This window comes from Molossus molossus, unplaced genomic scaffold, assembly GCF_014108415.1.
Source record: "Molossus molossus isolate mMolMol1 unplaced genomic scaffold, mMolMol1.p scaffold_m16_p_19, whole genome shotgun sequence".
Taxonomy (NCBI): domain Eukaryota; kingdom Metazoa; phylum Chordata; class Mammalia; order Chiroptera; family Molossidae; genus Molossus; species Molossus molossus.
This window is the reverse complement of record NW_023425354.1, coordinates 2,953,404-2,981,054: the sequence shown is the minus strand read 5'-3', so window position 1 is coordinate 2,981,054 and position 27,651 is coordinate 2,953,404. Positions and strand designations below refer to the sequence as shown.

The following is a 27,651-nucleotide window of genomic DNA, read 5'->3' as shown; positions in this document are numbered from 1 at the left end:
TGCCTCAGTTTCCTTACTTGTAAAATGGGCTGATAGTAGTACCTACCTTATCCAGTAGCTGCGAGGACTAAACCAACTCATGTATGCAAAATACTTAGAGTAGTGCCTTGCATCTATTAGGTGCTCACTGCGTGTTAGCTATACTTGCTCCGAAAGCCCTGGGGGGTCTTTGTGGAGCGAGTAGCTTGGGCTGCAGGGGATGGACGTGGCCATGAACAGCGCTCTGTTGGGAGAGCTGTATACGTATCTCCTGTGAAAGACACGCGTCAAAGACCTGCTTGTCTTTCGTTCAGCCGGCCGCCACCTTTCCCTTTGGCTTCCTAATAGCTCCAGGGGTTTCCAGTTGCCTTTGGGATGACCAGCCTCTTAGTGAGTGTGTGTCCAAGGCTCTGCTTCCTCTCAGCTTCATCGTCTGCCTCTGTCCCACGGACACCTCGTGCTGCAGCCACATGGAACTCCCAGCTGTCTCCAGAATGTTCCCCAGACCTGGGTCTTTGCACGTTCACTTCCCTCTGGGTGGAACTACCTTCCACACTTCGGCCCGTCTTTATCTGCCCTTTAAGATTTGGCACGTAAGACTCTAAACTTCCAGGGGAGCTCTTTCCACGTTGACTAACGTGCTCTGACGACTTGTCTGGTGAGAACCTTGGGGCACGGACTATATTTGATGATTTCTTTGTAAGCCTAGGACTTGGTGCAGAGAGAGTGCTCAGTGCATCGTTAAAGAAGGGATTCAGTTGGCCTCTGTTTTCTATCACCACTGCTTTCTCCTAGAGGAGCCTTGGGTTTCTTTGTGCAGGGCTCAGGAGCGGCTGTGCAGACGGCACAGAGGTTGGGTGTGCGGACTGGTGGAGCCGGGTAGGCCCACTAATCTAAAGGCAAAGGGAGTGAGGACTGGGGCTCTGCTGGGAAGTGGGGGAGGAGACACTGGGCCAACACAGGACACATTCCCAGGGACCCACCTCCAGGCAAGAGAGATGCCCAAACCAGAGCGGATCATCTCTCCTCCCACCGCCCCCGTCTGGGGCTCAAGGAGGGGAAGGGATTATTCAAGCCTGGCCCCTGTGCCCTGCCCTGCTGTTTTCCCGATGAAGGGATTTAGGAGGCCCGCCTTTTCCTAATCTCTCCCTTTGCAGAATTTCTATGAAGTCAGAATCCCATTTCCAGTCAAAGGTGCTTGGTCATAAAGATAATAAAGATTCATTCTCGACGGAGGGGAAGTACACCGTGGTTTCAGCTGCCTGTGGGGCGCCACTTACTCACAGCGTGTAACGGACACCGAACTCTCCCCCGAGCCTCAGAGATGGGAACCCTGGTGCTCACGGGCTGGTCATGGGAAGCCAGGGCACAGCCTGGTGAAATCAAGGTCCCCGACTTACAGGGACAGTCTCCTGTCCTCCAGCCAGCCCCCCGGGGCGGGCGCTAAGGTTGCCATTGTTTGGTGGCTGTTTGCGGAAGACGGGTTGGGAGACTGACCTCAGGCCACAGGGTTGCGCAACGCCAAGCCCACGGCCTCCAAAGTGGGCTCTCTTTGGCGCAAGGAGGCAGCCTGGGTTTGCCTGCCCGGTGGCCTGATGTTACCTGTTTTCCATGGATTGTTCCACTTGGCTGGCGGGGCCTGAAGATGAAGGGGCAGGGAGAAGGGTCTGGGTCCTTCTCTCTGGAGCTTCTCGGGTAGTGATGGTGGTTCAAGGGGAGGCACTGGAAGCAAGGAAGCCGCCCTCTCCAGCCCCCCTTTCTCCAGACCCGTGTGGGGTGGTGCGGGGGGCCCAGTCCCTGTCTCTCACCTGACCTCTTGGAAGCCCTGCCCCCTGCTACTCCCGGTGGCTTCCTTGGGCATCTGGGCCCTCTCGAAACCCCTGCCCACGGGGCCTGGGGTGGGGACCAGCCTGCCTGGCCGCAGCTGTCGCACAGAGGACGCTTGCTGGGGTCAGTGTCTGCGGGTGGAGGTTTGCATGGCAGGTTGACCCTGATCCCTCTTTCCTGCCTCAGACAATCGGGGCAGGCGGGCACGGCCAGGACAATGGCCTGCCACCGGGAAGGGCAAGAGGCGTTCCAGCTTGCAGGCCTTTGTTTCTGCCCGGAGGGGCCACGGGCTAATGGAAAGGTTTGTGGCTGGAAGTCTCAGCAGTGGAGGAGTTCTTTCAAGCCTGACATTCCAGGCCCCGCCGGCCTCTGGCATTTCCCAGAAACAGCGCTGAGGGAGGAGAGAACACTTCACCAACCCACCCAGCCACCCACCCACTCCCTGCTCAGATTCCCGTTCCCTGTGACCCTGGCCTAGGGGCCCATTCTTCCACCCACAGAGGGGCTGGCGTGTGGGGTGACTCCAGGGGGGTGCGGAGATTATGAGGTGTGTGGGTGCAGAGGGGAGGGAAGTTCCTCCTACCGACTCTATGAGGAATTCACATCTGGTCCAAGCTGGAGTTGGGGGTAGAGAAAGAAGGGAGTTAGCTTCCAGCCAGTTATCTCCCCTGACCCCAAACCAACAAGCGCTGCTCTGTCTGGGGCTGGGACAGGATGGTGTTCATCCGAAGTGGTGCTGTGCCCACCCGAGCTTTGCCTGCGCTGGGGAACAGACACCAGGGTAGCGGGCGGTTCTGGGAAGCCAGGCTGTGGTGAACCATCTGGGCTGCAATGCAAATGAGGCCTGGCCTGGTGCCTGGAGCTGAACTGGCAGTGCCCGAGAGGAGAGCCCAAGAGGGGGCCAGCCGTGTGGCTGGCTCCCGGGAGCCCTGCCCTGGGCTGGTGGAGGACCGGGCGGCCAGCTGTCTTCCTCGTCCTCCAGTAAAACAGACAGACTGGCAGCCGGTGCCCCTCATGCTGGGCTTCTGATCAGGCCCCGCGCCCCATCTCACCTGAGGGTACGTAGCGTCGGAACTGCCCTCCCCCCGCCAGCGCTCAGTCTTCCTGCAGTGGGGCATCTCCACAGGGACCTCCCGAGTCTCTCGTCCAGGATGTGACACCCCTAGACGGTCCCTGGCTCCCCCGCCTGGCGAAGCACACACCGGCACACACTTTGTCACAAACCGATTTGGGCGAGTTCAGAGGGAAAGTTATATTCCATCTCTGTGGCCCCTCAAGTCCGCAACCAGCCCAAGTGGCCGAGAAGTGGGTTGGAGGCCTGGGAGGTGGGAGTCTCCGTCAGGGTCAGGGGTGAGAGTCCACGGGGTGACTTTGGGGTGCCTCACACTGGTGCAGTTCAGACTTCCTACTCCCAGTCCAGGTTTCTGGGGTGGTGGGCCCCCCCCCACAATTTCTCTTTTGCGCTCGCAGACCTCTCATCAAAAGTGCTGCTTTTATAAGGAGGGGGGAAACTTCCCAAAAGGGCTCGTTTGGTTGATTTTCGTTTACTTTCCTCTCTGGGTGCAGACCGACCGTAGGCAGACTGGGAGAGCTGGGCCTCCCCGTGCAGACAGGTGCGGGCCCTGGGAACCAGGGACACCGGTGGGCTGATCCAGGTCGTAGGTGTTAGTGGAGCCACCTGACGCTCAGCACCACGAAGACAGCGTTGGGAAGGGACACTGCTGGGTGGAGGGCTGGGCCTTCCGAGGATGGAGACCCGCACTGCCCAGGCCCCGGAGGCAGGGCGCCCTTAAGCGGGGCTGTGCACCTTGCTCGCCAGCGGGCACGGAGGCCATCGCCCTGGCGCAGGTGAGCGCCGTGGTGCCATTCCAGGTTGGCACCTGCGGGTCCCGGGTATGCTGGGACAGCCAGGAGGGTCCGGCACGCAGGGACCCGGGTATGCTGGGACAGCCAGGAGGGCCTGGTACCCAGGAGTTGGGAAGCATCGTGGGTGGCCCTGGCTCTTCCGGGTCTCCTCAGGCCCTCAGGGTCCGCCCTCCACTTTGATGGACATACAGACTTTTGGGGGAAGATGGAGATGTAGGGACTGGGCCGGGGCTAGTACGGTGGACCTCCAACTTACATGAAACTGGCGTGAGGGAGTCCGCTGTTGGTCCGGGCCTCCCAGAGTCACTTCTTATTCCCGGAAGATTTATCTCACAAAACCATTCCCTCATTCGTCCATTCCCTTAAGTCACAATTATTGAGCACCTACTATGTATCAGAGATTGAGCTGGGTGTCTGCAGATTATTAGTCTGGGTGTTCACGCAGCTTAGACTCTTTTCAGAAGGAAAGAGTTGATGTCACGCTTAGTTCATTTCAACTGCACCAAGTGCTATGAAGGAGAAGCCCCAGGGGCCTGTGGGGTCATACCGTGGGAGACCTCATCTATCGGGGTGGTGGGGGGCATCCCAGGGGATTGCCTGAGGAGGTGACAAAGGCAGGCTGGTGGGAGTGAGGTGTGAGAGGTCACTCACTTCCCCAGGTGCCCCAGCTTGTAGGCACCAGAACGAGCAGAGCCCACGGCCTGCAGGCCACCAGCCCCAGGGTGCTCCCTCTTCCTGCGCCGTGGAAGGCCTCAGCCCCCTGCTTCCACCTTCCGCCGAGGGGCTACCCGCTGGGAAGAGGAGAACAGTCCATCCTGCCCACGGGAGGTGGGTCAGGCACATTCTCAGATTTCTGGAACTTTTTTGTTTGTTTGTTTTTTTATTGATTTTTTTTTTTAGAGGGAGAGGAAGGGAGAGAGAGAGAAACGTCGATGTGGGAGAGAAACATCAATCAGCTGCCTCCTGCGTGCCCTCCTCCCCCACTGGGGATCAAGCCTGCAACCCGGGCACGTGCCCTGACTGGGAACGGAGCCTGGATCTCTCAGTCCGTGGGACGACACCCAGTCCACCGAGTCACACTGGCCAGGCGACTTCTGGAACTTTGTAAACTCAAAAACAGGTGAATGGTCATCTCCCATTATTGCTCTGTCTCCCTGTGGTACTTGGGACATTTCTTTACAGACCAAAATATGTGCACACTGGTGAGCCACAGGCTGAATTACAGACCAAAGACACATTGGTTGGCCTGCACAGTACAGAATTAAAAAAAAAAAAATGTTGGAGACATTTAAAAATCTGGAATTTTTATTTTTTTATTTTATTTATTTATTTATTTTTATCCTCACCCGAGGACATTTTTCCATTTTTTGTTCAGGTAGAGTGGGAAGGAGAGAGAGGAACAGAGAGAGAGAGAGAAACATCGATGTGAAAGGGACACATCGAGTGGCTGCCACCCACACAACCGACCAGGGCCGGGGACAAACTGCAACCGAGGTACGCGCCCTTAGCGGGAACCGAACCCGGGTCTCTCTGTACCGTAGGCCGACGCTCTAACCGCTGAGCCAAACCAGCCAGGGCAAAATCTGGAAATTTTACATTCACGTCTGAATTGGGGGATTTCTCTGGGAAAATCGGATGACCTGGCATCCGCGGGCCAGCATTCTGGCTGGTCTCTGCTGGCCCCTGAGGTGGGATGTGGACTCTGGAGCTCATCACGGGCCCACCCCCCAGGACGCCGGCTCTTCCCTCCTCCCCTCCCTTCCAGGAGCTTCAGGCATTGGGGCAGCAAGTCCACTCGGCCTCTGTCCTCCCACCTGCCCTTCTCTAGGCTAAGGGGCAAGAAGGGCAACTAGCTTCAGGGGCTCTGTTTCCTACACTCCAGGAAACTGGAGATAAACCAGGCCCAGGCTGGGGAATCCAGAGCCTCCTGTCCCACACGCCGAGGCCTGGTCTGCTTGGGCTTCATCTCAAGCGAGACTCATCCTGCTCAGGATCCAGAGGCTAGCCCGGGGTCACACTTCGCCTCTTGCTTCCATTCACGGTGGGTGGGGTCTGGGCAGGGCAAGATTCTGCCAGGCAGCCCCCCAGCCTCTGGCCTCGGCCACCTGAGCGATCCCCAGGGAGCTGGGATTCCCGGGACATAAGTGGCCACAGGCCGCTGTGCTTCCCCAGGCTGGGCTGCTGGATCCCGAGGAGGCACGCAGCTCCTCTCTGGGGTGGCGCTGGCTGCCTGCCAGGCCACAAGAGGCTGAGCTTCCCCTGCAGATGCGAGCAGTGTTCCTCTCAGCAGGGCAGAAGCACACCAGCGTGCTCTGCCCGGGAGGCATTTCCAGAAATTTGGGCTCTGGCTTCTTGTTAATGAAATGCCAGATGATCTGGGCCTCTCTGTGGCCGGGGAGCCATTGTGCAATAGGTGTTTTGTTTTGCAGATGACAAGATTTTCAACCTTGAAACGTTGAAGTGATAAATGCGAGAACCTTGCGGGGCCCCGCACCCTTACAGGGGAGGTTGCTGATTTGAGCTTCAGTGTTTGGCAAGTTTGTTCTTTGCAACCTTCAGCTCCTCCGGGGCTCCCCAAAGCTCCCGCTGGCTCAGGCCCCTGGTGCCAGAAGACGTCATCTCTCCCAGTTTCAGGGCCACTCAGGGAAAAGCTGTTTGCTACAGCGGAGGATGGCAAATGATGGTGCAGGAGCTGGCATACTGTCTTTGTAAATAAAGTTTTATTGGAAACACAGCCACATTCATTAGTACTGCTTGCAGCTGCTTTGGCTCCGGAGTTAACTGCCATCTGGCCCACAAAGTGTAAAATATTTTACTGTTGGGCCTTTTAAGAAAACGTTTGCCAAGCCCTGCTCTGGGGGGACAGAAACCTGCCTATGCGAGGGAGAGCCGGGGTCAGGCCTTCGCTTTAGGGAAAGCGTGTCAGGGACCAGAAAAGATCAGAGGAACAGTTCAGTGGGGAGACTCTATCCTGGGGAGAATGAAGGCAGGAAAGGGCCACGGCCTGAAGGGGGACCGGGGGCTCAGGGGAGCCGGTCCCAAAAGGTAGGCCTCAGCGGCCAGGTTTGCAAACCAATCTGTGTGGCAGGTAGTAAAACCCCGGAGGCCAAGCTCCACTTTCCCCACCCTGCACTCGTGGAAAAGCTCAAACAGGTGGTTCTCTCCGGCAGTGGGGGGCTCCGGAGTTGACCCCCTTCTGCCCGTTGTGCATTTGTTAAACCAGTGTCTATGGAGCCCACTGCTGGTGCCCGGTCACGTTCTGGGTGCTCAGAACACACAGGGCTCCAAGGGCGCACGTGGCGGGGAGTGGGGTAGGGAGACAGAACACACAGCAATCAATCAGTGAGGAAGATTAGATCACAGGAAGTAGTGGGAAGAAAATAAAATCGTGTTATGGGGCTGGGAAGGCATTTCTATCTTTTTAAAAAATAAATAAATTTTATTGCCCTGGCTGGTTTGGCTCAGTGGTTAGAGCGTCGGCCCGTGGACCAGAGAGTCCCGGGTTTGGTTCCCGCTAAGGGCACGTACCTCGGTTGCAGTTTGACCCCAGCCCTGGTTGGGGTCGTGTGGGTGGCAACCAGTCGGTGTGTCTCTCTCACATCGATGTTTCTCTCTCTCTCTTCCTCCCTCTCTCCCTCCTGCTCTATCTGAAGATGAATGCAAAACTGACCTTGGGTGAGGATTGGGGAAAAAAAAAAGGTTTTTTAGAGAGAAAGAGAGAGAGAAACATCGATGCGAGAGAGAAACATGGATTGGCTGCCCCCTGCACGACCCCAGTGGAGATGGAGCCCGCAACCCAGCATGTGCCCTGACTGAGGATAGAACTGGACCGCAGTCCATGGGACGACACTCAACCCCCTGAGCCTCTCCAGAGCTTGGAGGATGGGAGGAGCTGGGGGAACAGTTCACACAAAGATCCTAAGGCAGCAGAGTGTGTGAGGAGTCTAAAACCAGGCTGGCGAGGCCAGGCAGTGACCAAGTGGAAGAGTGGAGGGAGAGGCGGCCATTGGCCCCAGGCTGCTCTCATCCCATCCCGAGTACCCGGGCTCCGTTCCCTGTACAACCCGAGACCCTCCTCTGAAACAGCTGGTCATCCTCCATGTCAAACGGATGGAGGGGGTTTCTCATCGCTGAGGCAGAAAATGGGCTGGCCAGCCTCTTCTTCCCTCATGAGCCTGCGAACAGCCCTCTGCTTGGGAGAGACCCCCTCTCACGAAGGCAGCCAGGGCCAGAGGGGCTTTCCTTCCGCACTGGCAGGATTTTCAGATCAGGGAGTGAATCACAGACAGTGAGGCACAGGCCCTTGGCTCAGGATTTCCTGGTGCTCCCTGCCAGGGAGAGAGACCAGCCGGCTATCAGGGGCAGCAGCCCACCGCTCCTTGACGTCAACTCCCCTTCCAATGAATGGGTTTCCTTTTCCGTTTGGGAAGACACCATCTGTCATCAGTCCACTGGCCCTGTCATTCTAACCTTGGCACCTCCTGTTTGGGAAGAAGCAAGTGGACAAACGAGAAGGCCGTGGGTGAGGGGGACTCAGCAGATGGGCTTCCTATCCACCAGGGGGTTCTCAGAGGACAGATGCCTTCTCCAAGGTCACCAAGGTGTGAAGGTCATCAAGGTGTGACTTGAGATCCCCCAAACAGGAGTGTCTGCCCAGACTGCCTGCCCTCCAGGCTACTTGAGGGCTCCCAGGCTGGCTCTCTGTGGCACCAGCCCTATCTGAGCAGGTCTTTCTTTCTTTATTGATTTTTGAAGGACAGGAAGAGAGAGACAGAAACATCAATGAGAGATAACCTCACTTGGCCACCTCCTGCATGGCCCCCTACTGGGGATTTGGCCCACAACTTGGGCGTGTGCCCTGACTGAGAACCGAACCAGCTACCTTTTGGTGCGTGGGTCTGTGTTCAACCCCTGAGCCACATTGGCCGGGCATGGGCAGGTCTTATCTGCTGTACTTATTCTCATCAACAAGCCCAGATGATACCTCCCGGAGGAATGAGTGTTTGTGTTGTCATTATGTAAATGTAACCATTTAAAAACTTGCTCAATCTCTGAAAACCATTATTTAAAATTTTTGCAATATCTAAATGTGCGTGTTCCGGGGCAAAGTTGTGGTTGCTTCACTCTGGTTGTAGCCCTGACGGGTTCAAAGCGGCCATGAAGGCCAGAGGCTCTCAGTATGCGGCTCAAAGGCACTGGTCATTGCCTGCTGTGTATACTCCATGTAAATACGATCCTGAACACAATGCTATCAACCTCACCATGTGTTCCTACAATTTATTTGAAATCGGAAATTCCCAGTGGGTCAGTACTACGGTTGTTTGTCTTAATACCTCACCCAACAAAGCACCACATGCGAACAGGAGCGGCCAGCTCTTTTCAGGACACTTAGGGTGCTCCCATGGTCCTCCAGGTGCTCCCCACTGGGCGTCACGGCACCGCCATTCAGCGCCTCTACTGTGCAACTGCCCTGTGCCGAGCACGGTGCAGAAGGGCAACCATGGTCTTAATCCAGTTACTGGAAGTTAGGAAATTTGATGAGTCACCACATCAAACCTGGAACAGTTGAATCAAATTCCATCTTGTATTTGTAAAGCTATCTAAACGTAATGGAAACATTAAAATCAATCTGAAATACTTGATTGTAAACAATTTGGAAAATCTTGAACAGCACCAAATCACTGGTGTTTACATTTTGGTGTATTTTTTTTTTTCTTTCTTTCTTTTTTTTTTTTTTATCCTCACCCGAGGATACTTTTCCATTTTTTGTACAGATAGAGTGGGAGGGAGAGAGAGGAAGGGAGAGAGAGAGAGAGAAACATTGACGTGAAGGGACACATCGAGTGGCTGCCACCCGCACGACCAACCAGGGCCGCGAACAAACTGCAACCAAAGTACGTGCCCTTAGCGGGAACCGAACCCGGGTCTCTCCGGACCGCAGGCCGACACTCTAACCGCTGAGCCAAACTGGCCAGGGCCATTTTGGTGTATTTTTGCTAGTTGGCACACGCACTCTCCCTTTTCAACTTTTAACAAAATGCAGTAAGTTCTATACTACTCTTTGGTAGTTTGGCTTTTACACTTAATGTCAATAAACATTCTTCTAGAACAAATGTTCTTCAAGAATATAATTTTTTATGGATGCATGTTTTTCCAACGTAGTGACGTACCATTATTTGTGTAACCAACTCCCCCGCTGTTGACTGCATCCACATTTTTTTTTGTTTGTTAATCCTCTCTGGAGGATTCTTTTCTTTTTTTTTAATCCTCACCCGAGGACATTTTTTGCATTCATCTTCAGATACAGCAGGAGGTAGAGAGGGAGGAAAAGAGAGAGAGAGAAACATGGATGTGAGAGAGACACATCAACTGGTTGCCACCCACATGATCCCAACCGGGGCCAGGGACAAACCGCAACCAAGGTACGTGCCCTCAGCTGGAACCGAACTCGGGACTCTGGTCCGCGGGCCATGCTCCAACCAGTGAGCCAAACTGGCCAGGGCTCTGGAGGATATTTTTACATTCATTTTTTTTTTCTTATATAGAGTGGAAGTAGGGTGAGGGGAGTGGGGAGAAACATCAATGTGAGAGAGACACATCAATTGGTTGCAACCTAGGTACATATCCTTGACTGGGAATCAAACCTGAGACCCTTGGGTCCACAGGGGACACTCCAAAGGCTGAGTCAAACCCGCCAGGGTGTGTCCACGTTTTTGAATGAACAGATGCTGAGATGAACATTCTCCTAGGGAACTGTCATTGATTTACCTGGGATCATCTGCTGGAAGGGGAATTCGGAAAGTGTTGTATCCAGTGTGTCCAGATCCTTCTAACCTCACAACGACCCCCCACCTGGACTAAATAAGAAATCATTAGCTCCTACAGCTTTTCCAGTGTCCAAGTCCCAGCCCACGTGGGTCTGCCCAGGAGCCACAGGCTACAGACCCTCGCTCCCTCTCCCGCCTCCCAGAATCCGGCAACGTTTTCCTTGGTACAAGTCAGCTACAAAGTGTTCCTGGCTGCAGGGGCGAGCTCCTCCGGCCTCTCGGCCCTAGAACCGCCCTTGCCGGCCAGCTGCGCATCCACTGGGGTGCACCCAGGGGCTGGCCCGCTGGACCGGCCTCGCCTCCCGGTGGCGGTTCTCCGTGCTCTGCAACCTCGGCCTCAGGTTCAGCCCACCTGGACCGCGGGGTCTGAAAGGCAAGGCCCCCACTTATCGCCGCGGGGTCGGGGGGAGGCCGGCGACCGCGAGCAGCACCCGCGCGGCCACCTGCGCGCCCCGAGCGGGGCCGCCGAGGCCGCGGGGGCGGGGCCGCGTCCCAGCCGCTGCTCGCGCGCGCGCCGCCCCGTGTCCGCGCCGGCGCCGTTGTCAATAAAGTTTTCGCGCGCCGGAAGCGGAAGCGGCGAGTCTCCATGGCGGCGGCGGCCGGGCCGGTGTTCTGGAGGCGGCTGCTGGGCCTGCTGCCTGGCCGGCCCGGGCTGGCCGCGCTCCTGGGGCGCCTGTCCGACCGCCTCGGCAGGAACCGGGACCGCCGGCGCAGGAGGTGAGAGGGGCCGCCCCGACCCCGCGCCCGGCATCGCGGCCAGTCCCCGAGCCCCACGCCGCGGCCCGCCTGCCCGGGGAGGGGCCCGTGTGCGCCCCGCGGTGCCCGGAGGCAGCGGCCTGGCCGCGGGCGCCGGGGAGGGGACGCGCCCGCCCCGCCGCGGGAGCCGGGCTGGGCTCGGAGGGGCCCGGCCCTGAGCAAGCCCCGCCGCGGGTGACTCGGCGGCGTGAATCAGCCCTGCTGGGATTCCGCGCGGCCCCGCTCGCTCCCGCCGGCTGTGAAGCAATCCTGAGTCAGTGCACTCAGGCAGGGCGCGAGGAGCCACTCGAACCCCCTGTTGCACACGCTTCGCAAGGGGCCTGCGCCCTGGAAAAGTACTGAAGTGACTTATGCAAACGGTGAAGGAGGCTTGGCAGCCGTCCCCTCGGGCAGGGGTCCTTCAGAGTCCGCACTGGCGGGAACACCGGCCCAGGAGGCCTGCAGCCGGGGCTGAGAGTCCAAGGGAGAGTTCCCTTGAGTTCAGATGCCTCTTTTTTCTTCCTTTTTTAAAAAAAAAATTAGATTCGAGCCTTACACTTGATCCTCAGGGCGGCGGGGGGAACCCTAGAACCGCACCCTTCACTACCCTTTGCATTGTCTTAGGGTTTCTCCGAGCCCCGTGGGCCCGGCCATTTGTGGTCTGGTGTGTGCTGATTCTAGGTATGGGAAGGAACCTGTTTCACACTGGGTGACGGAAGGTTTTCAGCAAAGACGTCTGATTTAGGGGAACTTGTCGGTGATAGAATCAGGACAGGACGGAACTGTTGGCCACCTGCTCTCGGCAAAGCTTTTGAGATTCACATCATCGCACCCCGAGGCTTCTTAGCCAAGGCCAGTCCATTCTAGGGGGCAGCGAAGTCAGCTGGCTTCTACTTCCTGGCCTCAGACTACCGAGAAATTTGGTTTTAACATTTCGAGAAATGTTCCCTCCTCGAAGATAAAGTTTAGGCGATTTTTGTCGTTTCCCCGTATGTGTTTAAACTATATGAAAACCACTTCATTAATCATGGTTTGGCGTTGGAATTGATTACTAAAGGATGTTGGGCAATCTTCACAAATTCTTCTGAAAATGACATTCTTCCTGAGTGGTTTTTCTGGGGGGCGGGTGGGCATTGTGTCGATGGGATAGTCTAAGTTGACTTCCCCAAAGCGCTTTTTGTAAATAGTGTCAAGTGGTCCCATGTTTCTTTGTGATTCAGCGGACAGAGCATGTGGTTGTTTTTCTGGGTCAACAATCACACCAGAAACTCAGTCAAATCACAAATAGAAACACATATGTGTTCTGTAGTCCTTGGAAATAATGCCTGTGCTTTGATCGGTGATGTTACCATAGCGCGGGTAGGTTTGTGACCTTGCCTTTCGCAATTTGCAGATTTTCCCCCGGTTCTCTGTGGCCTTGGTGTTTGGGGTTACTCATGTCTGCATGGCCACTCACCCTTGGCTGCTAGCTTTCGTTTCTTCTCCCTCACTTGCACCTCCCAATTCCTCATTCCCCGAATGGTGTGGTTTCTTGTAACTCTAATCATTGATTCATTGAGAATAGTTCTGTGTAGTCACCGACTGAAATTATTTTAGATTTTAGCTTGTCACGCTGACTCGGCTGTTGGGGTGCCCACTGCATCCTCGTGGCCAGCGAGAAACGGTTCTTTGATGGCAGTGGTTTCCTTTCCGTTACAGAGACAGCCTTAGTGGCAGAGACGCTACGTACAGCTTCTAATTCGTGATCTAGCCGGGCTGTTGTTTTCTCTGCAGCAGGCCTCTGGCTCGGCACCATGGGCTGCTGGGCCCATTCATCCAGCTTGCACGTGGAGAGCACTGCGGTGCTGTGCTAGGTACCGCAGAAGCCAAGATAGGCACGAGGCGCTCAGACCCACGAGCAACAATGACAGTCAAGTAAGGTAGCAGAAGTCATGGCAGTATCTAAGAGGCACACCTGGGAGTCACAGAAGGCTTCCTGGTGCTGGTGATCTCAGAGCCATTATTGGGGGAGTAAGAGTAGGGTTAGGGGAAGAATGGGGGAATGGGTGTTTCAGGAAGGATAGTGAGTGACGGTGGACTGATGATCAGAGCAGCAGGGATCACAGTTCTGAGGTTCCACAAGTTCTCAAACCTTGTCCAGGAGCTGACGGGCACTGAGTAGGGCAGGGCGGGAGGCGTATCTGGGAGAAAGCCAGCCCTCTGGGACAGGCCCCGGGGGGCAGGCTCTGGGAGTCTGTTGTTTCTTTGCTCACGGTACAGGCTCAAGGTGGGGGTTGATGTGAAGCAGACAGTGGGAGCAGAAGAGAGGGGTGCCTTAGAGTCAGCTCTGATGGGGTTGTGTAGAGGGAGGGCTGCTGAGGAGGTGGGTCGTGTTCTGACAAGATGACTGCGTGGAGGAGGCATGTGTCACTAAAACGGGGAGTAAGGAAGGGCCAGGTTTGGGGGACGATGGGAGGGTGAGTTTGGGGCACGTTAATCAGTCTCCAGCGCATCCATGGGGAGGTGTTCAGTGTTCAGTTGACTAGCAGATCTGGAGCTCAGGAGAGGGAGACAGAACATTCAGATAGTTTTTTTAAGAGTCATCAGACTACACAGAACTGACTTGTTATTTGGAGTAAATGAGACCTAGTGGGAAATGTGTCAAGAGGGCGTTAGTTCATCATCCTGAACTTGCCTGCCATACAAGGAAATATTTTTTCTGTGGTCTCCTTTACACACACACACACACACACACACACACACCCCTATTTTCAGTTTGAGCTATATGTGCAGAAAAGCCTTTGTTTTTGAAACTCGAGTCCTATCTTCTCTTTCTAGGGTGTGTGTTTGTGTGTGTGTGTGTGGGGGGGTGAGGGTGCTAAGTTCTCCTGAGTTATAGGAAGGAGACATAACTAGTAACCAGTAGATCCCTTTCAGAGCTTACGTTGTGACGGCGGCTCAGCATCCTCTTGTTCAGCTCAGTGGCAGTTTCTGTTCTGAGGGACCACCAGGTTTCCAGAAATGACTGTTTCTTTGAACTTTGATGCTGGGACCCAGTCCTCCTTACTCATTGGAGTTCAGCAGGGTCTCTCTTGGTCTATTTATAGCAATAGAATGAGTGGGAGGGGGAGATTTCCAATTAAAGCATGACTTCCCCCAAATAATTCATATTTGATCTTGCCTAGAATTAAAATAAGATTTCAGTGGACTGACTTTAAAAATGTTTTTTATTTAAAAAAATTTTTAATCCTCACCCAAGGATATTTTTTTATTTATCATCAGACAGAGTGGGAAGGGGAGAGAAAGAAACATTGACACATCGACTGGTTGCCTCCCATATAACCCCCACCAGGGCTGGGACAAACTGCAACTGAGGTACGTGCCCTTGACCGGAGGTACGAACTCGAGACTCATTGGTCCATGGGCTGACACTCTAACCACTGAGCAAAACAGGCCAGGGTTGGTGGACTGACTTAAATTGCAGCTTTGTTGCCCTGGCTGGTTTGGCTCAGCAGTTAGCGCGTTGGCCTGCAGTCCAGAGAGACCCAGGTTCGGTTCCCACTAAGGGCACGTACCTCGGTTGCAGTTTGTCCCTGGCCCAGGTTGGGTCATGCGGGTGGCAGCCACTCGATGTGTCCCTTTCAGATGTGTCCCTCTCACGTAGATGTTTCTCTCTCTCCCCCTCCCACTATCTGAACAAACAATGGAAAAATGTCCTTGGGTGAGGATAAAAAAAACAATTAAATGGTAGCTTTGTTAAGTTAATGTTAGCATGCCCCTCCCATGAGCACCCTGCTGCTGGTGGTGAGTCCCCTGGGTCAGCCAGTTGTGTGGATGGAAACCAGCCTGGATTGAAGTGTTCTGATAGATGATCCCCTTGTAAACACAGGCTCTTGTTGATGTAAAGGAGTCATTGTTAAGGCTGCTGGGAAGTCAGGCTGGATAAAGCCGTTTGGGTTCCTAGAACACGTACCTGGTTCTTGTCCAGCACTTTGATAGGCCTCTTGCGTTTCGCCAACCTGCGATGTGGTGTGGGTTAGTCTAGCTTTCTGCCCCTAAGATGTATTCGACATTTTGAGAGGCGAGTTAAGAGGAGAGTCATCTGGCCAGTGCGTAGCCAGATGCTGGCAACCTGGCCCCTCTGGCCCCACTTCTTGTGGGGGTTCAGCGGGCCTGGGTCTGTTGTAACCTTCGGGAATCCGGAGCCCATCACTTCCTGGGCAGGTTAGGTCTTGTGTTAGGCAGGAAGGGCTGCCCGCTGGCCCAGGGCTACAGGAAGCACGGTGCCGGGCAGTTCCTTGAACCTTCTCAGGAAGTGTTATGACTGTCTCTCTTTTCTCATCAGTTCACTTTTTTACATTTACTTCTGTATGACTGGGGGGGAGGCTGGGTTTTTCTTAAAAATGTCCTTTCTGAAAACATGGCGATCCAGGGAGCTCAGTTTCTTTTAAAAACTTGTGTCTTTTTTGGTCATTTTGCACGGATGTGGAGGGGACCCAAGTCACAGAGTGTGCACCACGAATCTTCTCTTAGAGTTCCGGAAGGCTCACAGAGCTTTGGCCGTGCTCCGGGCCGCAGTGGGGACACGTGATTGATGCCCGTGCTCGGGACAGGGACTCGGACCCCTGCACTGTCCAGCGTGGAGCTGAGGCCGGTGTCTGAAAGAACTCTAGGGGGTCGGCCTGCTTACTGTGTCCTCACTGTCTGCAGTGAGCACGGAGCCCTGTGCCTCTTCAGGCTCATTGTCGCACCTCCAGACAAAGGAGAAATGCAAGGTGTGGCGTGTTTTTCCTGTTTGGCGAGCTGGAAGACTCCTGGCTGCCAGGAAGAGCAGAATTGCCTGTCCCCCGAGGCTCCCTTTGAGAAGGTGTGTGCCCAGCATCTCGCAGCTGCTCTGCCCTGGCCGGTTCCGTCCAGCTGACTGCTCTGAACTCACATCCCAGCCGTCCCACAGCTCTCGGGGGTGGGGTGGGGGGTGGTGGCATTGTCCTGGTCGGGCCAGGTCGGCGTCCTGGCGGCCCGCACTCCAGGGCCTCTGGGTCAGGGTGATCGGTGCACACGCGCCTTAGGGCAGTCCAGATGCGGCTCCTCCAGAGAAGGTGGGGAGAAGCTGCCCTCCCCTCCCTGCCCCTCCGTCATGCTCACTGCCCTGCCAGAGTCACCCTGCTACCCAGCTTCTGTCCTCTCACCCGCTCCCCTGGGCCCCTCTCCAGGTGGAGAAATGGGGCCCCAGGTCAGGGATCCTTGGTGCCAGTTCAGGGAATCTGCAGATTCCAAGGGAAGCCTAAAACCACGTGGCTGAACCTTCCCCCAGAGTCAGGTGCCCGGCGGGTGCTGGAGCCTGCCCAGTGGAGAGGGTGCCAGTCCCCACCGCACCTTGGGAACTGCAGGCAGGGCCGGTCTGCATTGTTGGTGTGTTGGCGTCTTCCTGCCTGGCCCCTGCTCTTGCCGAGCCCTGTTTCCTAAGTGCCCCGCTGTGTCAGCGGTGTGGGCTGCAGAGCCCGCCCGCACGCTCCCTGCAGGAGGGAGCCCAGGTCCAGATGTGGGCTCGTGTGTGCATGCGCCATTCAGTTCCCTGAGCAAGTGTGCCAGGATGTGCAGTTTTGGTGAAGTGAGCCCAGCTCCCTGCCTCCTCGGATCCCGGGGTGGGAGGGTGGCCTGCGACCTGAGGTTTAGGAAAGCGCCCTGGAGCAAGGGAGGTCCTGGTGCAGGTGCCCAGCCCTGGGCCCAGGGCCACTGCAGCAGGCCTGCTGCTAGCACCCGGGACCCTTTTCTGAGCGAACTCCCTGGGCTCCCTGGTGGGAAGCGGGAACCAAGCATGGTGGGGTTCTGGCTGAGCCAGAAGAAAACCAACGGGCCCCTGAGTGGACTTTGGAGAAGCCAGCAGCTGGCACGCAGGTGAGGGTGTCGCCTGCCCCCTGTGGAGGCAGGTAGGGCTGGCTGTGGTCTCCGGCCTGTGCTGCCACTGGGGGCCTTGAGAAGACGCTTTGCCCCCTTCCTGGGCACCTCTCTCTTTGGTTTTGAAATGACTGCTGAGGCTGGGCCGCTCTGCGGTGGATCCCTGCAACGCAATTGGCCTTTGGCTGCTATTGCTCTCAAACACAAACAAACCTGTCCGTCCACATGATGAAACAGGAAGCCACCAGAGAAGCCCTCAGCAGATCTTGGACTGAGGCCTGGTGGAACGTTCCCAGGGAGAGCTGCCTGGTGGGGCGACACCTCCCGCAGCGGGAGCCTGTCCGAGCATGCCAGGGTGCCTCTCCCGCAGGGCAGCTGGCTGGGGCTCACCTCTGTGGACCCTGGCTGCCTGTCGAGACCCTCCTGGCTTTTCCAGCCACAGCGGCTTTGGCCAGCACCTGCTCACACCTCCATCCCTGTCTGGATCTCGCCAGGGTCTGAATACCCGTGGGATGGCCGGTGTGGCAGGTGAGGTGAAGCCTCCCGGTAGTCAGCCTCCCTTGAAGCATGTGGACTGTGTGTTCTGACCTTATTTAGTTGATTGTAGCATTTTTTCTTGTGGTGTCTCCCATAATGTCAGGTATGTAAGCCTGTGAGGCCAGCAGGTATGTGGGAGCTCACGTGGGGACTTGGGTGGAGGCCCAGGTTGGCACTTGCCCTCTCCTGGGTGTTTGTGCCAAGGAGGTGTTTCCTCATCTTCCTTTCTGGGAGCTGAGTCTCCCAGCCCGCATCCTCCCTGCGGGCTACTGCATGGCCTGGGGCGCAGGTGACACTGGTCTTTTCTTTTTAACCCTCACCCGAGGATATTTTCCCATTGATTTCTAGATAGAGTTGCGGGGGTGGGGGGGGCACACACATCTGTTTGTTGCCCCTGCATAACCCTGACCAGGGCTGGGATCAAACCTGCAAGCAGGGTACATGCCCTGTACCGGGAATTGAACCTGGGACTCTTCAGTCCGAGGGCCGACGCTCTAACCACTGGGCAAACTGGCCAGGGCAACACTGGCCTTCTCTGTGTGAGCCCTGACAGGTGCTGTGAGGCTGGAGAGGTCGGCGCTGCTGCCGGGGTTTCACCGCAGAGAGGCCGTCTCGGGAGAGCCTGCGACAGGCCTGGGCTCCGGCCGCGGCAGGGTCCAGCTTGCACTTGTCTCTGGCTTCGCGCTGGACTGAGGATCGCGGCTCTCCCGGGCGCAGTCTGAGCACAGTGGGGGACGGCCGCAGTGTGGGGACCGGGGCAGTTGTCCCTTGTTGAGCATCTCGGCCTTTCATTCGTGAGCTGCTGCTCACTGCCTGGGAGCCAGGGAAACTTAGCAAGTGATGACGTGCGTGTGCGCACAGATGCGGTCACCACCCTCAGACATGGGGAGGGGCAGCTGCGCCCTCACCTCTGCCCTCTGAGGCCTCGGGACCCAGGCCGCCAGCACCTCCCCGTTGACTGAAGTTTTCTTGGCGCCGAGTCGCTGGGCAGCCCGGCGGGCTTGCCGGGAAGCACAGCTGTGGGCCCGCTGGCGTCCGCACGGCCCAGCACAAGCCTGGGAGACTGGAGCACTGTTGTGAGGCCAGTCAGTGAAGTCATCTTCCTGGAATCTGTGGCTCTTCAGCCCTTGGGGTGTTTAAGCACCCTTCCCCCAGAGTCCCCCTTGAGGCCGTGCTAGAAGGTCACACAATGAGGAGGATTTTCCTGTGGCAGTTTTCGGGAATTCAGAATAGGGCCAGGGTTGTGCAGGCCCTGTCCCTGCAGGTGTCCCAGTCCTGGGGCAGCCACAGCTCGGGAGACTGCAGGGCCAGGGTGCACTCCCTGTGGTCCACAGCCCAGCCCAGAGGAGGGCTCGACCCCCGAGGATAGGTGTCCAGCGGGGAAGGGACCTTGACGCCCCTGTGGCGCCTCTTGAAATGACCTCGTCCCCAACCTCTTTCAGCTCCAGCTTTTCTCTCCACATCTGAGTACCAAAGAGAAAACTTTTTTTCACCCTTGAGAATATTTTTTCTCAATTTTTTTAGATCAAATGTTTAATTCATTACTTAAATGTATGAGAAAACGTGATTGTTCTGGGTCCTTCCCTAAGTGAGAGCTGTGAGTCTCAGGTCATCCAGCTGGTGGTCTGGGTGCCGCGGTGGTGCAGGCTGGCAGGCTGCTTGGGGGCGAGCCCTGCAGTGGCTGCTGGGAGCCTGCGCCTGTGTGGAGTCGCGTGAGGTCTGGGCTCATCCACAGGCGTTGCCCTTCGTGAGTCGCCCAGCCGGAGGGGCTGCAGGGAAAGCCCTTGTGCAGCTCCCCTGAGATGGTCTAGAAAATCTGAAATTGGCAAAAACAAAACAGAACAAAGAAATACCCCACAAATCCCCCTCCCCCTCCCAGTACTTGTGAGAGACTTATGAGGAAGTGTTTGAGAAGTTTAACCCTTTGTGCCCTGGCCAGTTTGGCTCAGCGGTTGGAGCGTCGGCCTGTGGTCCAGAGAGACCCGGGTTCGGTTCCCGCTAAGGGCGCGTACCTCGGTTGCAGTTTGTCCCCGGCCCTGGTTGGGTAGTGCAGGTGGCAACCACTTGATGTGTCCCTTTCACATCGATGTTTCTCTCTCTAACCAGGTCACCATGGCTGCTGTTGGCTCCTTTGCTGTCGCCAGCTGTCCCCCCAGTCACCTCCCCGCCCTGTTGCCTGTGTCCGGAGGGTGTGCACAGGTTCCAGTGGATCAGAAACCTGGTCCCAGAGTTCGGAATCTGCAGTTCTCATGTCAGGGTGCTTTCTTCCCCCACAGAGTTCTTTGAGCTCATGAAGGTAAGTCGTGTGTAAGGCAGGGAGCGATGGACATGTGCAGGGCTCGGGCTTTAGGCTGGTGAGTCCCGGCCGGAGGCACCTTCTGTTCTGGGAGGCTTTGATGGCAGCTCAGCTCACTCCTGTGGGTTCTGTCTGTTGGTTTCAGCTTCACAAACGGGCAAGTTGAGCCATGGTCAGAAGCCGCCCTGCTGGCTAATGTAGAGTAGCCCAGGGCACAGGGAAGGGAGGGCAGGCCTGGGTGCTGGTCCCTGTGGACGGCTGTTCCTCTCTGGTCTGCAGGTGTAGCCACCAGAGGGGAGGTAGTGAGGCTGTGCCCCGTCCCTGCTGACAACAGCTGGGAAGAAACCAGCCTGATCGGGGTCAGGGCATGATAGACCCTGTCCCTGAAGACACCTCCAAACAAGCAGTGTCATCTGGGTAGACGGAACATGCAGGACATGAAGACCCAGAAGGCCCACGGTGGTGTTGATACATAGGACGTGGCCGGAAGCCTCTCATGCAGTGAAGAGGCTTTTCCAGTTGACGGGGAGGCCCTTAGAACCCTGGTTCCCTTCTGTGACTATCTAAAGTCTGCCTGGTAGAGTTGCTGGACTTTGCACTTGGGGGGTCCACTCAGATGTTCGTGCCACGTCTAGTTCTCTGTGGTTAAACTGCTAATTGGGATGAAGTAATTCAGTGCTCGTTAATTTTTCTTAACAGTGGTGCTAGAGTCAAGGTGTGCTGAGGTCAGACAGGCAGATGCCGGGAGGTGATAGGGAATGTGTGCAGAGACTCCCTTTCTGCAGGGTGAGCTCTCGCACGCAGGAGTGCTTGCTCACTGTCTCCGCCCTGCTGGCCTGTGGGTCCACACTAGCTTAATTCCTGGCTGTCTCCTTCCAGAACGCGTTCTGTGCACATGTGCGCATGTGTGTGCGCGCATGCGTGAGTGTGCCTGTGGGCGTTCCTCCCCCTCACTGCCTGCTCCCTGTACTGCACGTCCCTGCTTGTGTGGTTTTGATGCTGAGGCTGTTTGCTCTTTGCTCCTACTCGGTTCTCTGCTTGGCCTGAAGAAACAGGTTCTTTTTGGTGTCCTAATCAACTCCAGGTGCATGACTGAATCACCACGTGGTGGTCCCCTGGCCAGGAGGCGGGGCTGCACTGCACACCAGCCTGGTGGGTGGGGCTACAGAGGCCAGGAAGGAGCCCAGGCCTTTTCTTCCCTTCTAAGCTGGGTCTTGGGCCGACTCCAGCACATTCTACACCAAGTGGGATGCTCCTCCCCAGGACGGACAGAGGGGCCTGTGTTCCCTGGGCAGAGGTCGCAGCTGGGCTGTGCCAGGGCACCTGGAGTCCCCCAGCCAACAGTCAGGTGGTCTTGCCTGAACTAACTGCCTGCTGTCTTGTTGGTTGTTTTCCTTCCTTTCTCTTTCTTCATGATCACCTTCCCCACAGGCATCCGTCTTAATCAATAATAAAACAAAGGAAACTTGGGAGATTCTTTTGTTTTTCCTTGTATGTATGCCTCTTCCCAGTGGTGTGTTGATGTGGTCAGCCATTAAGATGCCTCTTATGCTGACAGCGCAGACTGGGTGCAAATCCCTGCAGAGGAGAGAGGCCCACGCGCGCTCCTACCTGCCCTCCTGCCACCAGGCCTCACCCTCCCGTGCATTGTCCAGAGCTTGGCCCTGGCAGTGCCGCTGTTCTTGCTGCCTGGCCACCTCCTCCAGGGAGAGGACACGGCTGTTGGGACTAACGTGATGTGTCATCTGTGAATGTTGGGATGTTTGTGTCTCAATACCTGTCTGTCTGCACTTCAAGAATGATACCTGCTCAGTATAAACTCCAGCGCAAAGGTTTGCACCTGCACCCTCCTCTGAGTTCTGCTCCTCTGAGTCCTGTGTGCACATGTGTGCAGTGGGGGACGAGTGGTGTGGGGCTCATTCTGCTCCGGCCACGCCGGGCGGATGTCCCCAGGCCGTGTGCACAGACCCTCCCCCCTCACTGCCACAATGCGCCCTGTGCAGAGTTAGAGCGTGCTTCTCTTTCAGGGGGAGTGTTTTAGTGAGGACTGTGGGTCCTGATTCGGCAGGTTCCCGTGCACATGTTGGGGAGCAGAGTAGTTCAGCGTGGGGTGTTACTTGCCTCCACGGTGCAAGGACTGTTTTTTCAGCAAGCTCTGAAATGGTTGTGAACTCTGGATTGTCTTCTTTCTCAGGGGCAGATAAAAGGAGCCAAGAGGCGGATCGTGATGGCGTCTCTCTACCTGGGGACGGGTCCTCTGGAACAGGAACTGGTAGGTTTAAATCAGAGGTGGGGAACATCCAGGCCTCAGGCTGTCTAAGGCCCTCGAAATCAATACCAGCTCGCATTGTACACCTCACCAAATGAGCCTGACCAAAGGGAGCAGGCTAGTCTTTAAGTTGATAGTTTTGTGTGCTCGCAAATGATGTTATAAATATCCACATGGCCGTTGGCAGAAAAAAGGTTCCCACTCCTGGCTTAAGGGGAGGCGGTCCTGGTGGGACAGTGAGTTGCCTCCATATCTCACACTGCGTGGTGCCTGGTGTTGGCGTAGCAGAGCGGCCCTCCCCGGCCCCCACCCCTGGCCTGCTCTCGCTCTCATTGCCCCGCATACTGGGGCATGTCAGGAAGACAGGGAGGAGGGTGTGGGGAGGCCTAGTCCTGGGCGTCTGGCTTTGCAGTCAGTGCCCTCCTCACCCTGCACAGGGGTCCCCTGCTGTTCTGCCAGTGCAGGGCTCCCCAGATCTGGACTGCTGCCTGTTTTTGTGTGGCCTGTGAGCTAAGACTGTTTTGTTTGTTTGTTTGTTTTGTTTTTGTTTGTTTTTGGTATGTGCCTCTAGCGGGAACCGAACTTGGGACTCTTGTCCGCAGGCTGACGCTTCAACCGCTGAGCCAAACCGGCCAGGGCAAGACTGTTTTTTTCATTGATTCTAGAGAAAGAAAGGAAGGGGGGAGAGGGAGGGAGGGGGAGAGAGAGAAACATCTGTCGGTTGCCTCACACAGGTGTCCCAACTGGGGGTTAAACCCTACAATCTAGGTATATGCCCTGACCATGAATCGCTCCCAAAACCCTTTGGTGCAGGGGACAGTGCTGCAGCCAACTGAGCCACACCGGCCAGGGCTACCACTGGCTTTTACATTTCAAATGACTGGGGGAAAGTCCAAAGAAGAGAGTGTTTGTGCCGCACGAAAAGCGTGTGAAAGGCACCTTCTGTGTCCCCGAGGAAAGCCGTCCTGGAGCACCGCCACCCCCCCACACCCCCCATGCTCTGTGCGTCTGCGTCCTCGTGCAGTGCGAGCCGTCCTCATGCAGTGCGAGCCGGGAGCCAGCAGACCCCCCACCCCCTGTGCTCTGTGCGTCTGCGTCCTCGTGCGGTGCGAGCCGGGAGCTAGCAGACCCCTCACCCCCTGTGCTCTGTGCGTCTGCGTCCTCGTGCGGTGCGAGCCGGGAGCCAGCAGACCCCTCACCCCCTGTGCTCTGTGCGTCTGCGTCCTCGTGCGGTGCGAGCCGGGAGCTAGCAGACCCCCCACCCCCTGTGTTCTGTGCGTCTGCGTCCTCGTGCGGTGCGAGCCGGGAGCTAGCAGACCCCCCCACCCCCCGTGCTCCGTGCGTCTGCGTCCTCGTGCAGTGCGAGCCGGGAGCTAGCAGACCCCCCCACCCCCCGTGCTCCGTGCGTCTGCGTCCTCGTGCAGTGCGAGCCGGGAGCTAGCAGACCCCCCACCCCCCGTGCTCCGTGCGTCTGCGTCCTCGTGCAGTGCGAGCCGGGAGCTAGCAGACCCCCCACCCCCCCGTGCTCCGTGCGTCTGCGTCCTCGTGCAGTGCGAGCCGGGAGCTAGCAGACCCCCCACCCCCCCCCGTGCTCTGTGCGTCTGCGTCCTCGTGCAGTGCGAGCCGGGAGCTAGCAGACCCCCACCCCCGTGCTCTGTGCGTCTGCGTCCTCGTGCAGTGCGAGCCGGGAGCTAGCAGACCCCCCACCCCCCGTGCTCTGTGCGTCTGCGTCCTCGTGCAGTGCGAGCCGGGAGCTAGCAGACCCCCCACCCCCCGTGCTCTGTGCGTCTGCGTCCTCGTGCAGTGCGAGCCGGGAGCTAGCAGACCCCCCACCCCCCGTGCTCTGTGCGCGTCCTCGTGCAGTGCGAGCCGGGAGCTAGCAGACCCCCCACCCCCTGTGCTCTGTGCGTCTGCGTCCTCGTGCGGTTCTAGCCGGTAACTAACAGGCCGTCTGGCCCACGGAGCCCAGGTCTTGCTGCCTGCCCTTCGGAGGAAAGGTGTTCTGGCCTTGTGCTGGCCCAGCAGGGTCCAGCCGGTGCCCTGCGGCAGGGCCGCTGACGCGCGGTGCCTGACTGTTTAGTCGGGGCACTGACCTTGTTTCCTTTAGATTGTCAAGGAGAGAAGGACAACAGCTAACACAACAATAGCTGTATGTGTAACTGTATCAACATTTTACCTTTTTTTTTTGTCAGACTGGCAAAAAAGATTTTTTCGGTGTGCTGCAGAATTGCAGTAATGCGTTTCTGTGCTGAGAAGGGTTGAAGGTTGCTGCCCTAGACAAGTGACCAGAGGCGGGCTGGGTCAGGTGCCCAGACTGGCTGTGGGGCCGCGCTGGCCGCCTGCAGGGGGATGGCAGGTGGGAGGAGCAGAAGTCACCCTCTGGTGCTGGCCATGCTCCTGTGGTGCGGGCCCTGGAGGCGGGCAGACCTGGGGGCTGAGCGGGGTGAGGGTGAATGAGGGCGGCGTGTTCTTAGTCCCACGGTGGTCTCTGCTCTGAGGCAGTGAGGTGGGCCCTTTGCCCGGAGGAAGTGCCGTTTTTGGTTCACCCTGTTCACAAAGCCACAGGGGGGGCTGGGCAGCAATGGCTGGGGTGTGGGGCACCAGGGGGAAGGTGGGTGGGCATGAGTGCGTCCACCTCCTCTTTCCCTCTGAGGCGGGAGGCCCCTGTTTCCAGGACTCTCTTAGCCACCAGGTTCTCCTGGAGAAGAATGTCCTGTCCAGCCCGTGGAGAGGGGCCCGTGGGCAATGGCCCGTGGGCAATGGCCCGCGGGCAGATTGTGTCTTGGATTCTCGTATTCAGCGCCTGCTCACTGGCTGTTCCCCATGTGTCGGGCATGGGCTGGCCTGTCTGTGAGGGTGGCCTGTTGACTGTGTGTGGGAGCTGGTGTCTGGGGAGCATCTCCCAGGTGGCAGTGTCCAGACTGCTCGCCTGGACATTGACCCATGCCTGACCCACAGACCCCTCTCCTGCGAGGCCCAGGCTGGAGAGGCCGGCAGGTGGCATCTTCTGATGACGTTACTGAGGTGGGCTCAGATGAAGGTTTTCGGGGTGTTGGCTTTTGAGTGCTGATGGGGTGTGCTCAGAGAGGACTGTGGGACGTGGCAGGTTGATTCACCCTCCATACGTAGTCATCTTTTTGGACCTTACACTTCTGTTTCTTGGTAGGTGGATTGTCTCGAAAGCGCTCTAGAAAAGTCACTCCAAGCGAAGTTTCCTTCAGACCTCAAAGTGTCCATTCTCTTGGACTTCTTGCGCGGCTCGAGAGGTAGGTCTGACGCCCTCCCCACGCACCCCTGGTTTTTCCTCTTTCTGAACCTCTGGGTTAGGAGTTACACACACCTTCCCCGTCTTCAGGCACCAGTTTGAGGACCGTCTGGTGGGCCCCAGACTGAGATGATCCGAGTCAGGGTCCCTTCCGCAGCACGTGACTGCAAGCCCAACTGAAAACAACTTCGGCAAAAAGAGTTGTTCTGACTCCCGTGACTGCCTGCTGCGGGCAGCTTGTGATTGGGGTTCGGGTGTGTCGCCAGGACACACCTCCTGGCCCTGTGTCCTTGACTGGCTTCGTTCTTCGTGCCGTGGCCTCTGACAGCCAGGCCCTTCCCCACCACGACATCTTGTCCTTTGGAAGAGTCTGTAGCCTGATGGTCAGAGCAGAGCTTCCAGTGGGCAGACCAGCCCAGGCCTGGTGCCCCTCCATCCCCCATGGGGCTGGGTGTGGGCTCAGGGTGGGCTGAGCCATCTGCACGCAGAGCAGAAACACCAAGAGTGGAGGCGGGTTGACTGGGAGAGCGACGGTGCTGTGGGTGCGACGGGTGTCCCCTGCACCGACCACAGTCCCGCCCCGAGATGGCGGGTGTGCAGAACAGGCTGGCCCAGAGCTCCTCTGGCAGGGAGGGCACGTGGGGCTGACCGATGGAGACGCATCACAGGCGAACGCGGGCCTCTGGTGGGCAGTTCCGCACCGGCAGGCGGCTGCTCTCCTGGCGTGACGCGCCTGTCCTCCCGCTCGTGTGTTCAGGCAGGAAGAACTCGCGCACCATGCTGCTCCCGCTGCTGCAGAGGTTCCCGGAGCAGGTCCGCGTCTCCCTCTTCCACACCCCGAACCTCCGGGGGCTGCTGCGGCTCCTGCTCCCAGAGCGCTTCAACGAGACCATCGGCCTCCAGCACATCAAGGTGTACCTCTTCGACGACAGCGTCATCCTGAGCGGGTGAGTCTGCCGTCCCCCGTCTCCCCGGCAGTGCTGTCTCCTCGCGCCTCCACCGCTGCTCTCCCACTTCCGCTCTGCGCGCCTCACTCTCGGTCTCCCGTGCCGTGTGCCCTGGGGCTGGGAGCCCACAGAGGGGATGGAGAGATCGCCAGGGCTGCCTGGCTGGAGTGGCTCAGGTCAGAGCGTTGACCTGCGCACCAAAGCGTCAAGGGCTTCATTCCCAGTGAAGGGCATGTAATTGGGTTGCAGGTTTGATCCCCAGTCCCCAGTTGGGGCATCTGCAGGAGGCAGCCAATTGACGTGTCTCTCTTATTGCTTCTCTCTCTCCCTCTCTCCCTCCCTTCCACTCGTCCTAAAAATCAATGGAAAAATATTCTCAGGTGAGAATTTATGAAAAGACACATATATATAGTGTCCAGGGTTACTAGGATTGGAAGCAACCTGAATGTCCACTGGTAGATGGATGGATGAAGACGGGGTTTGTACATACAGTGGAGTTTTGTTCAGCAGTGAAAAGAATGGAATCTTGCCATTTGTGACGACATGGGTGGGCCCAGAGGGTGTTATGCTAAGTGAAATAGATCAGACAGAGAAAGACATGATCTCACTTCTATGTGGAATCTAAAAAAATAACAAATGAATAAACGAAACAAAGCAAACTGACCTACAGATACAGAGAACAATCTGATGGTTGCCAGAGGGGAGAGAGTGGGAGGATGGGAAGAGAAGAAGAATAAATAAATCGTTAAATAAAATTGTGGCACATACTCCTCATTGTAAAAATTAAAAGCAGTGTTTATTGAACACTTGCTGTCTGCTCGCCACTATGCTCGGCCCTTGTGTGTGTATCTCATTGAAGACCTCACAGCATCCCTGAGGAGGAGTTTCCTGTTTCCACACGAGAAAGCAGAGATCAGAGAGGATGGGAAACTGTCAGGCAGAGCCAGGAGGAAGCCCAGTCCTTCCGAGTCTAAAACACGGGCACTGTCACTACCCTGGTAACCAGCCCTGGTGGTGGGTGGCACCTCTCTCCTCTCAGCCGACTGTCAGCTCCGTGAGGGGAGGGCTTTGCCGGCCACTCTTGTGCCACGTCAGCACCACCTTGCCCGTCTCCTGTGAGTGGTCATGCTCAGTAGCCAGCGTTCATTGGCTGCCACCGCCATTGTGTCCTAGTCTGAGTTGTCTCCCCTGCTCCTGCTGGCTCCCGAGACCTGGTCACCACGACT

The 27,651-nt window shown here is 57.0% G+C and overlaps 1 protein-coding gene across 1 annotated transcript in view; it reads left to right on the top strand.

Moving 5' to 3' along the window:
- The first annotated feature begins 11,068 nt into the window (after positions 1-11,068).
- PGS1 (phosphatidylglycerophosphate synthase 1) overlaps positions 11,069-27,651 on the top strand; it is a 38,433-nt gene continuing 21,850 nt past the window's right edge. The window contains exons 1-5 of the mRNA XM_036267785.1: positions 11,069-11,216; positions 19,755-19,944; positions 22,139-22,216; positions 25,380-25,479; positions 26,236-26,425. Coding sequence (XP_036123678.1) covers positions 11,086-11,216; positions 19,755-19,944; positions 22,139-22,216; positions 25,380-25,479; positions 26,236-26,425 — 689 coding nt within the window. The 5' untranslated portion in view covers positions 11,069-11,085. The remainder of the gene's footprint in view (positions 11,217-19,754; positions 19,945-22,138; positions 22,217-25,379; positions 25,480-26,235; positions 26,426-27,651) is intronic.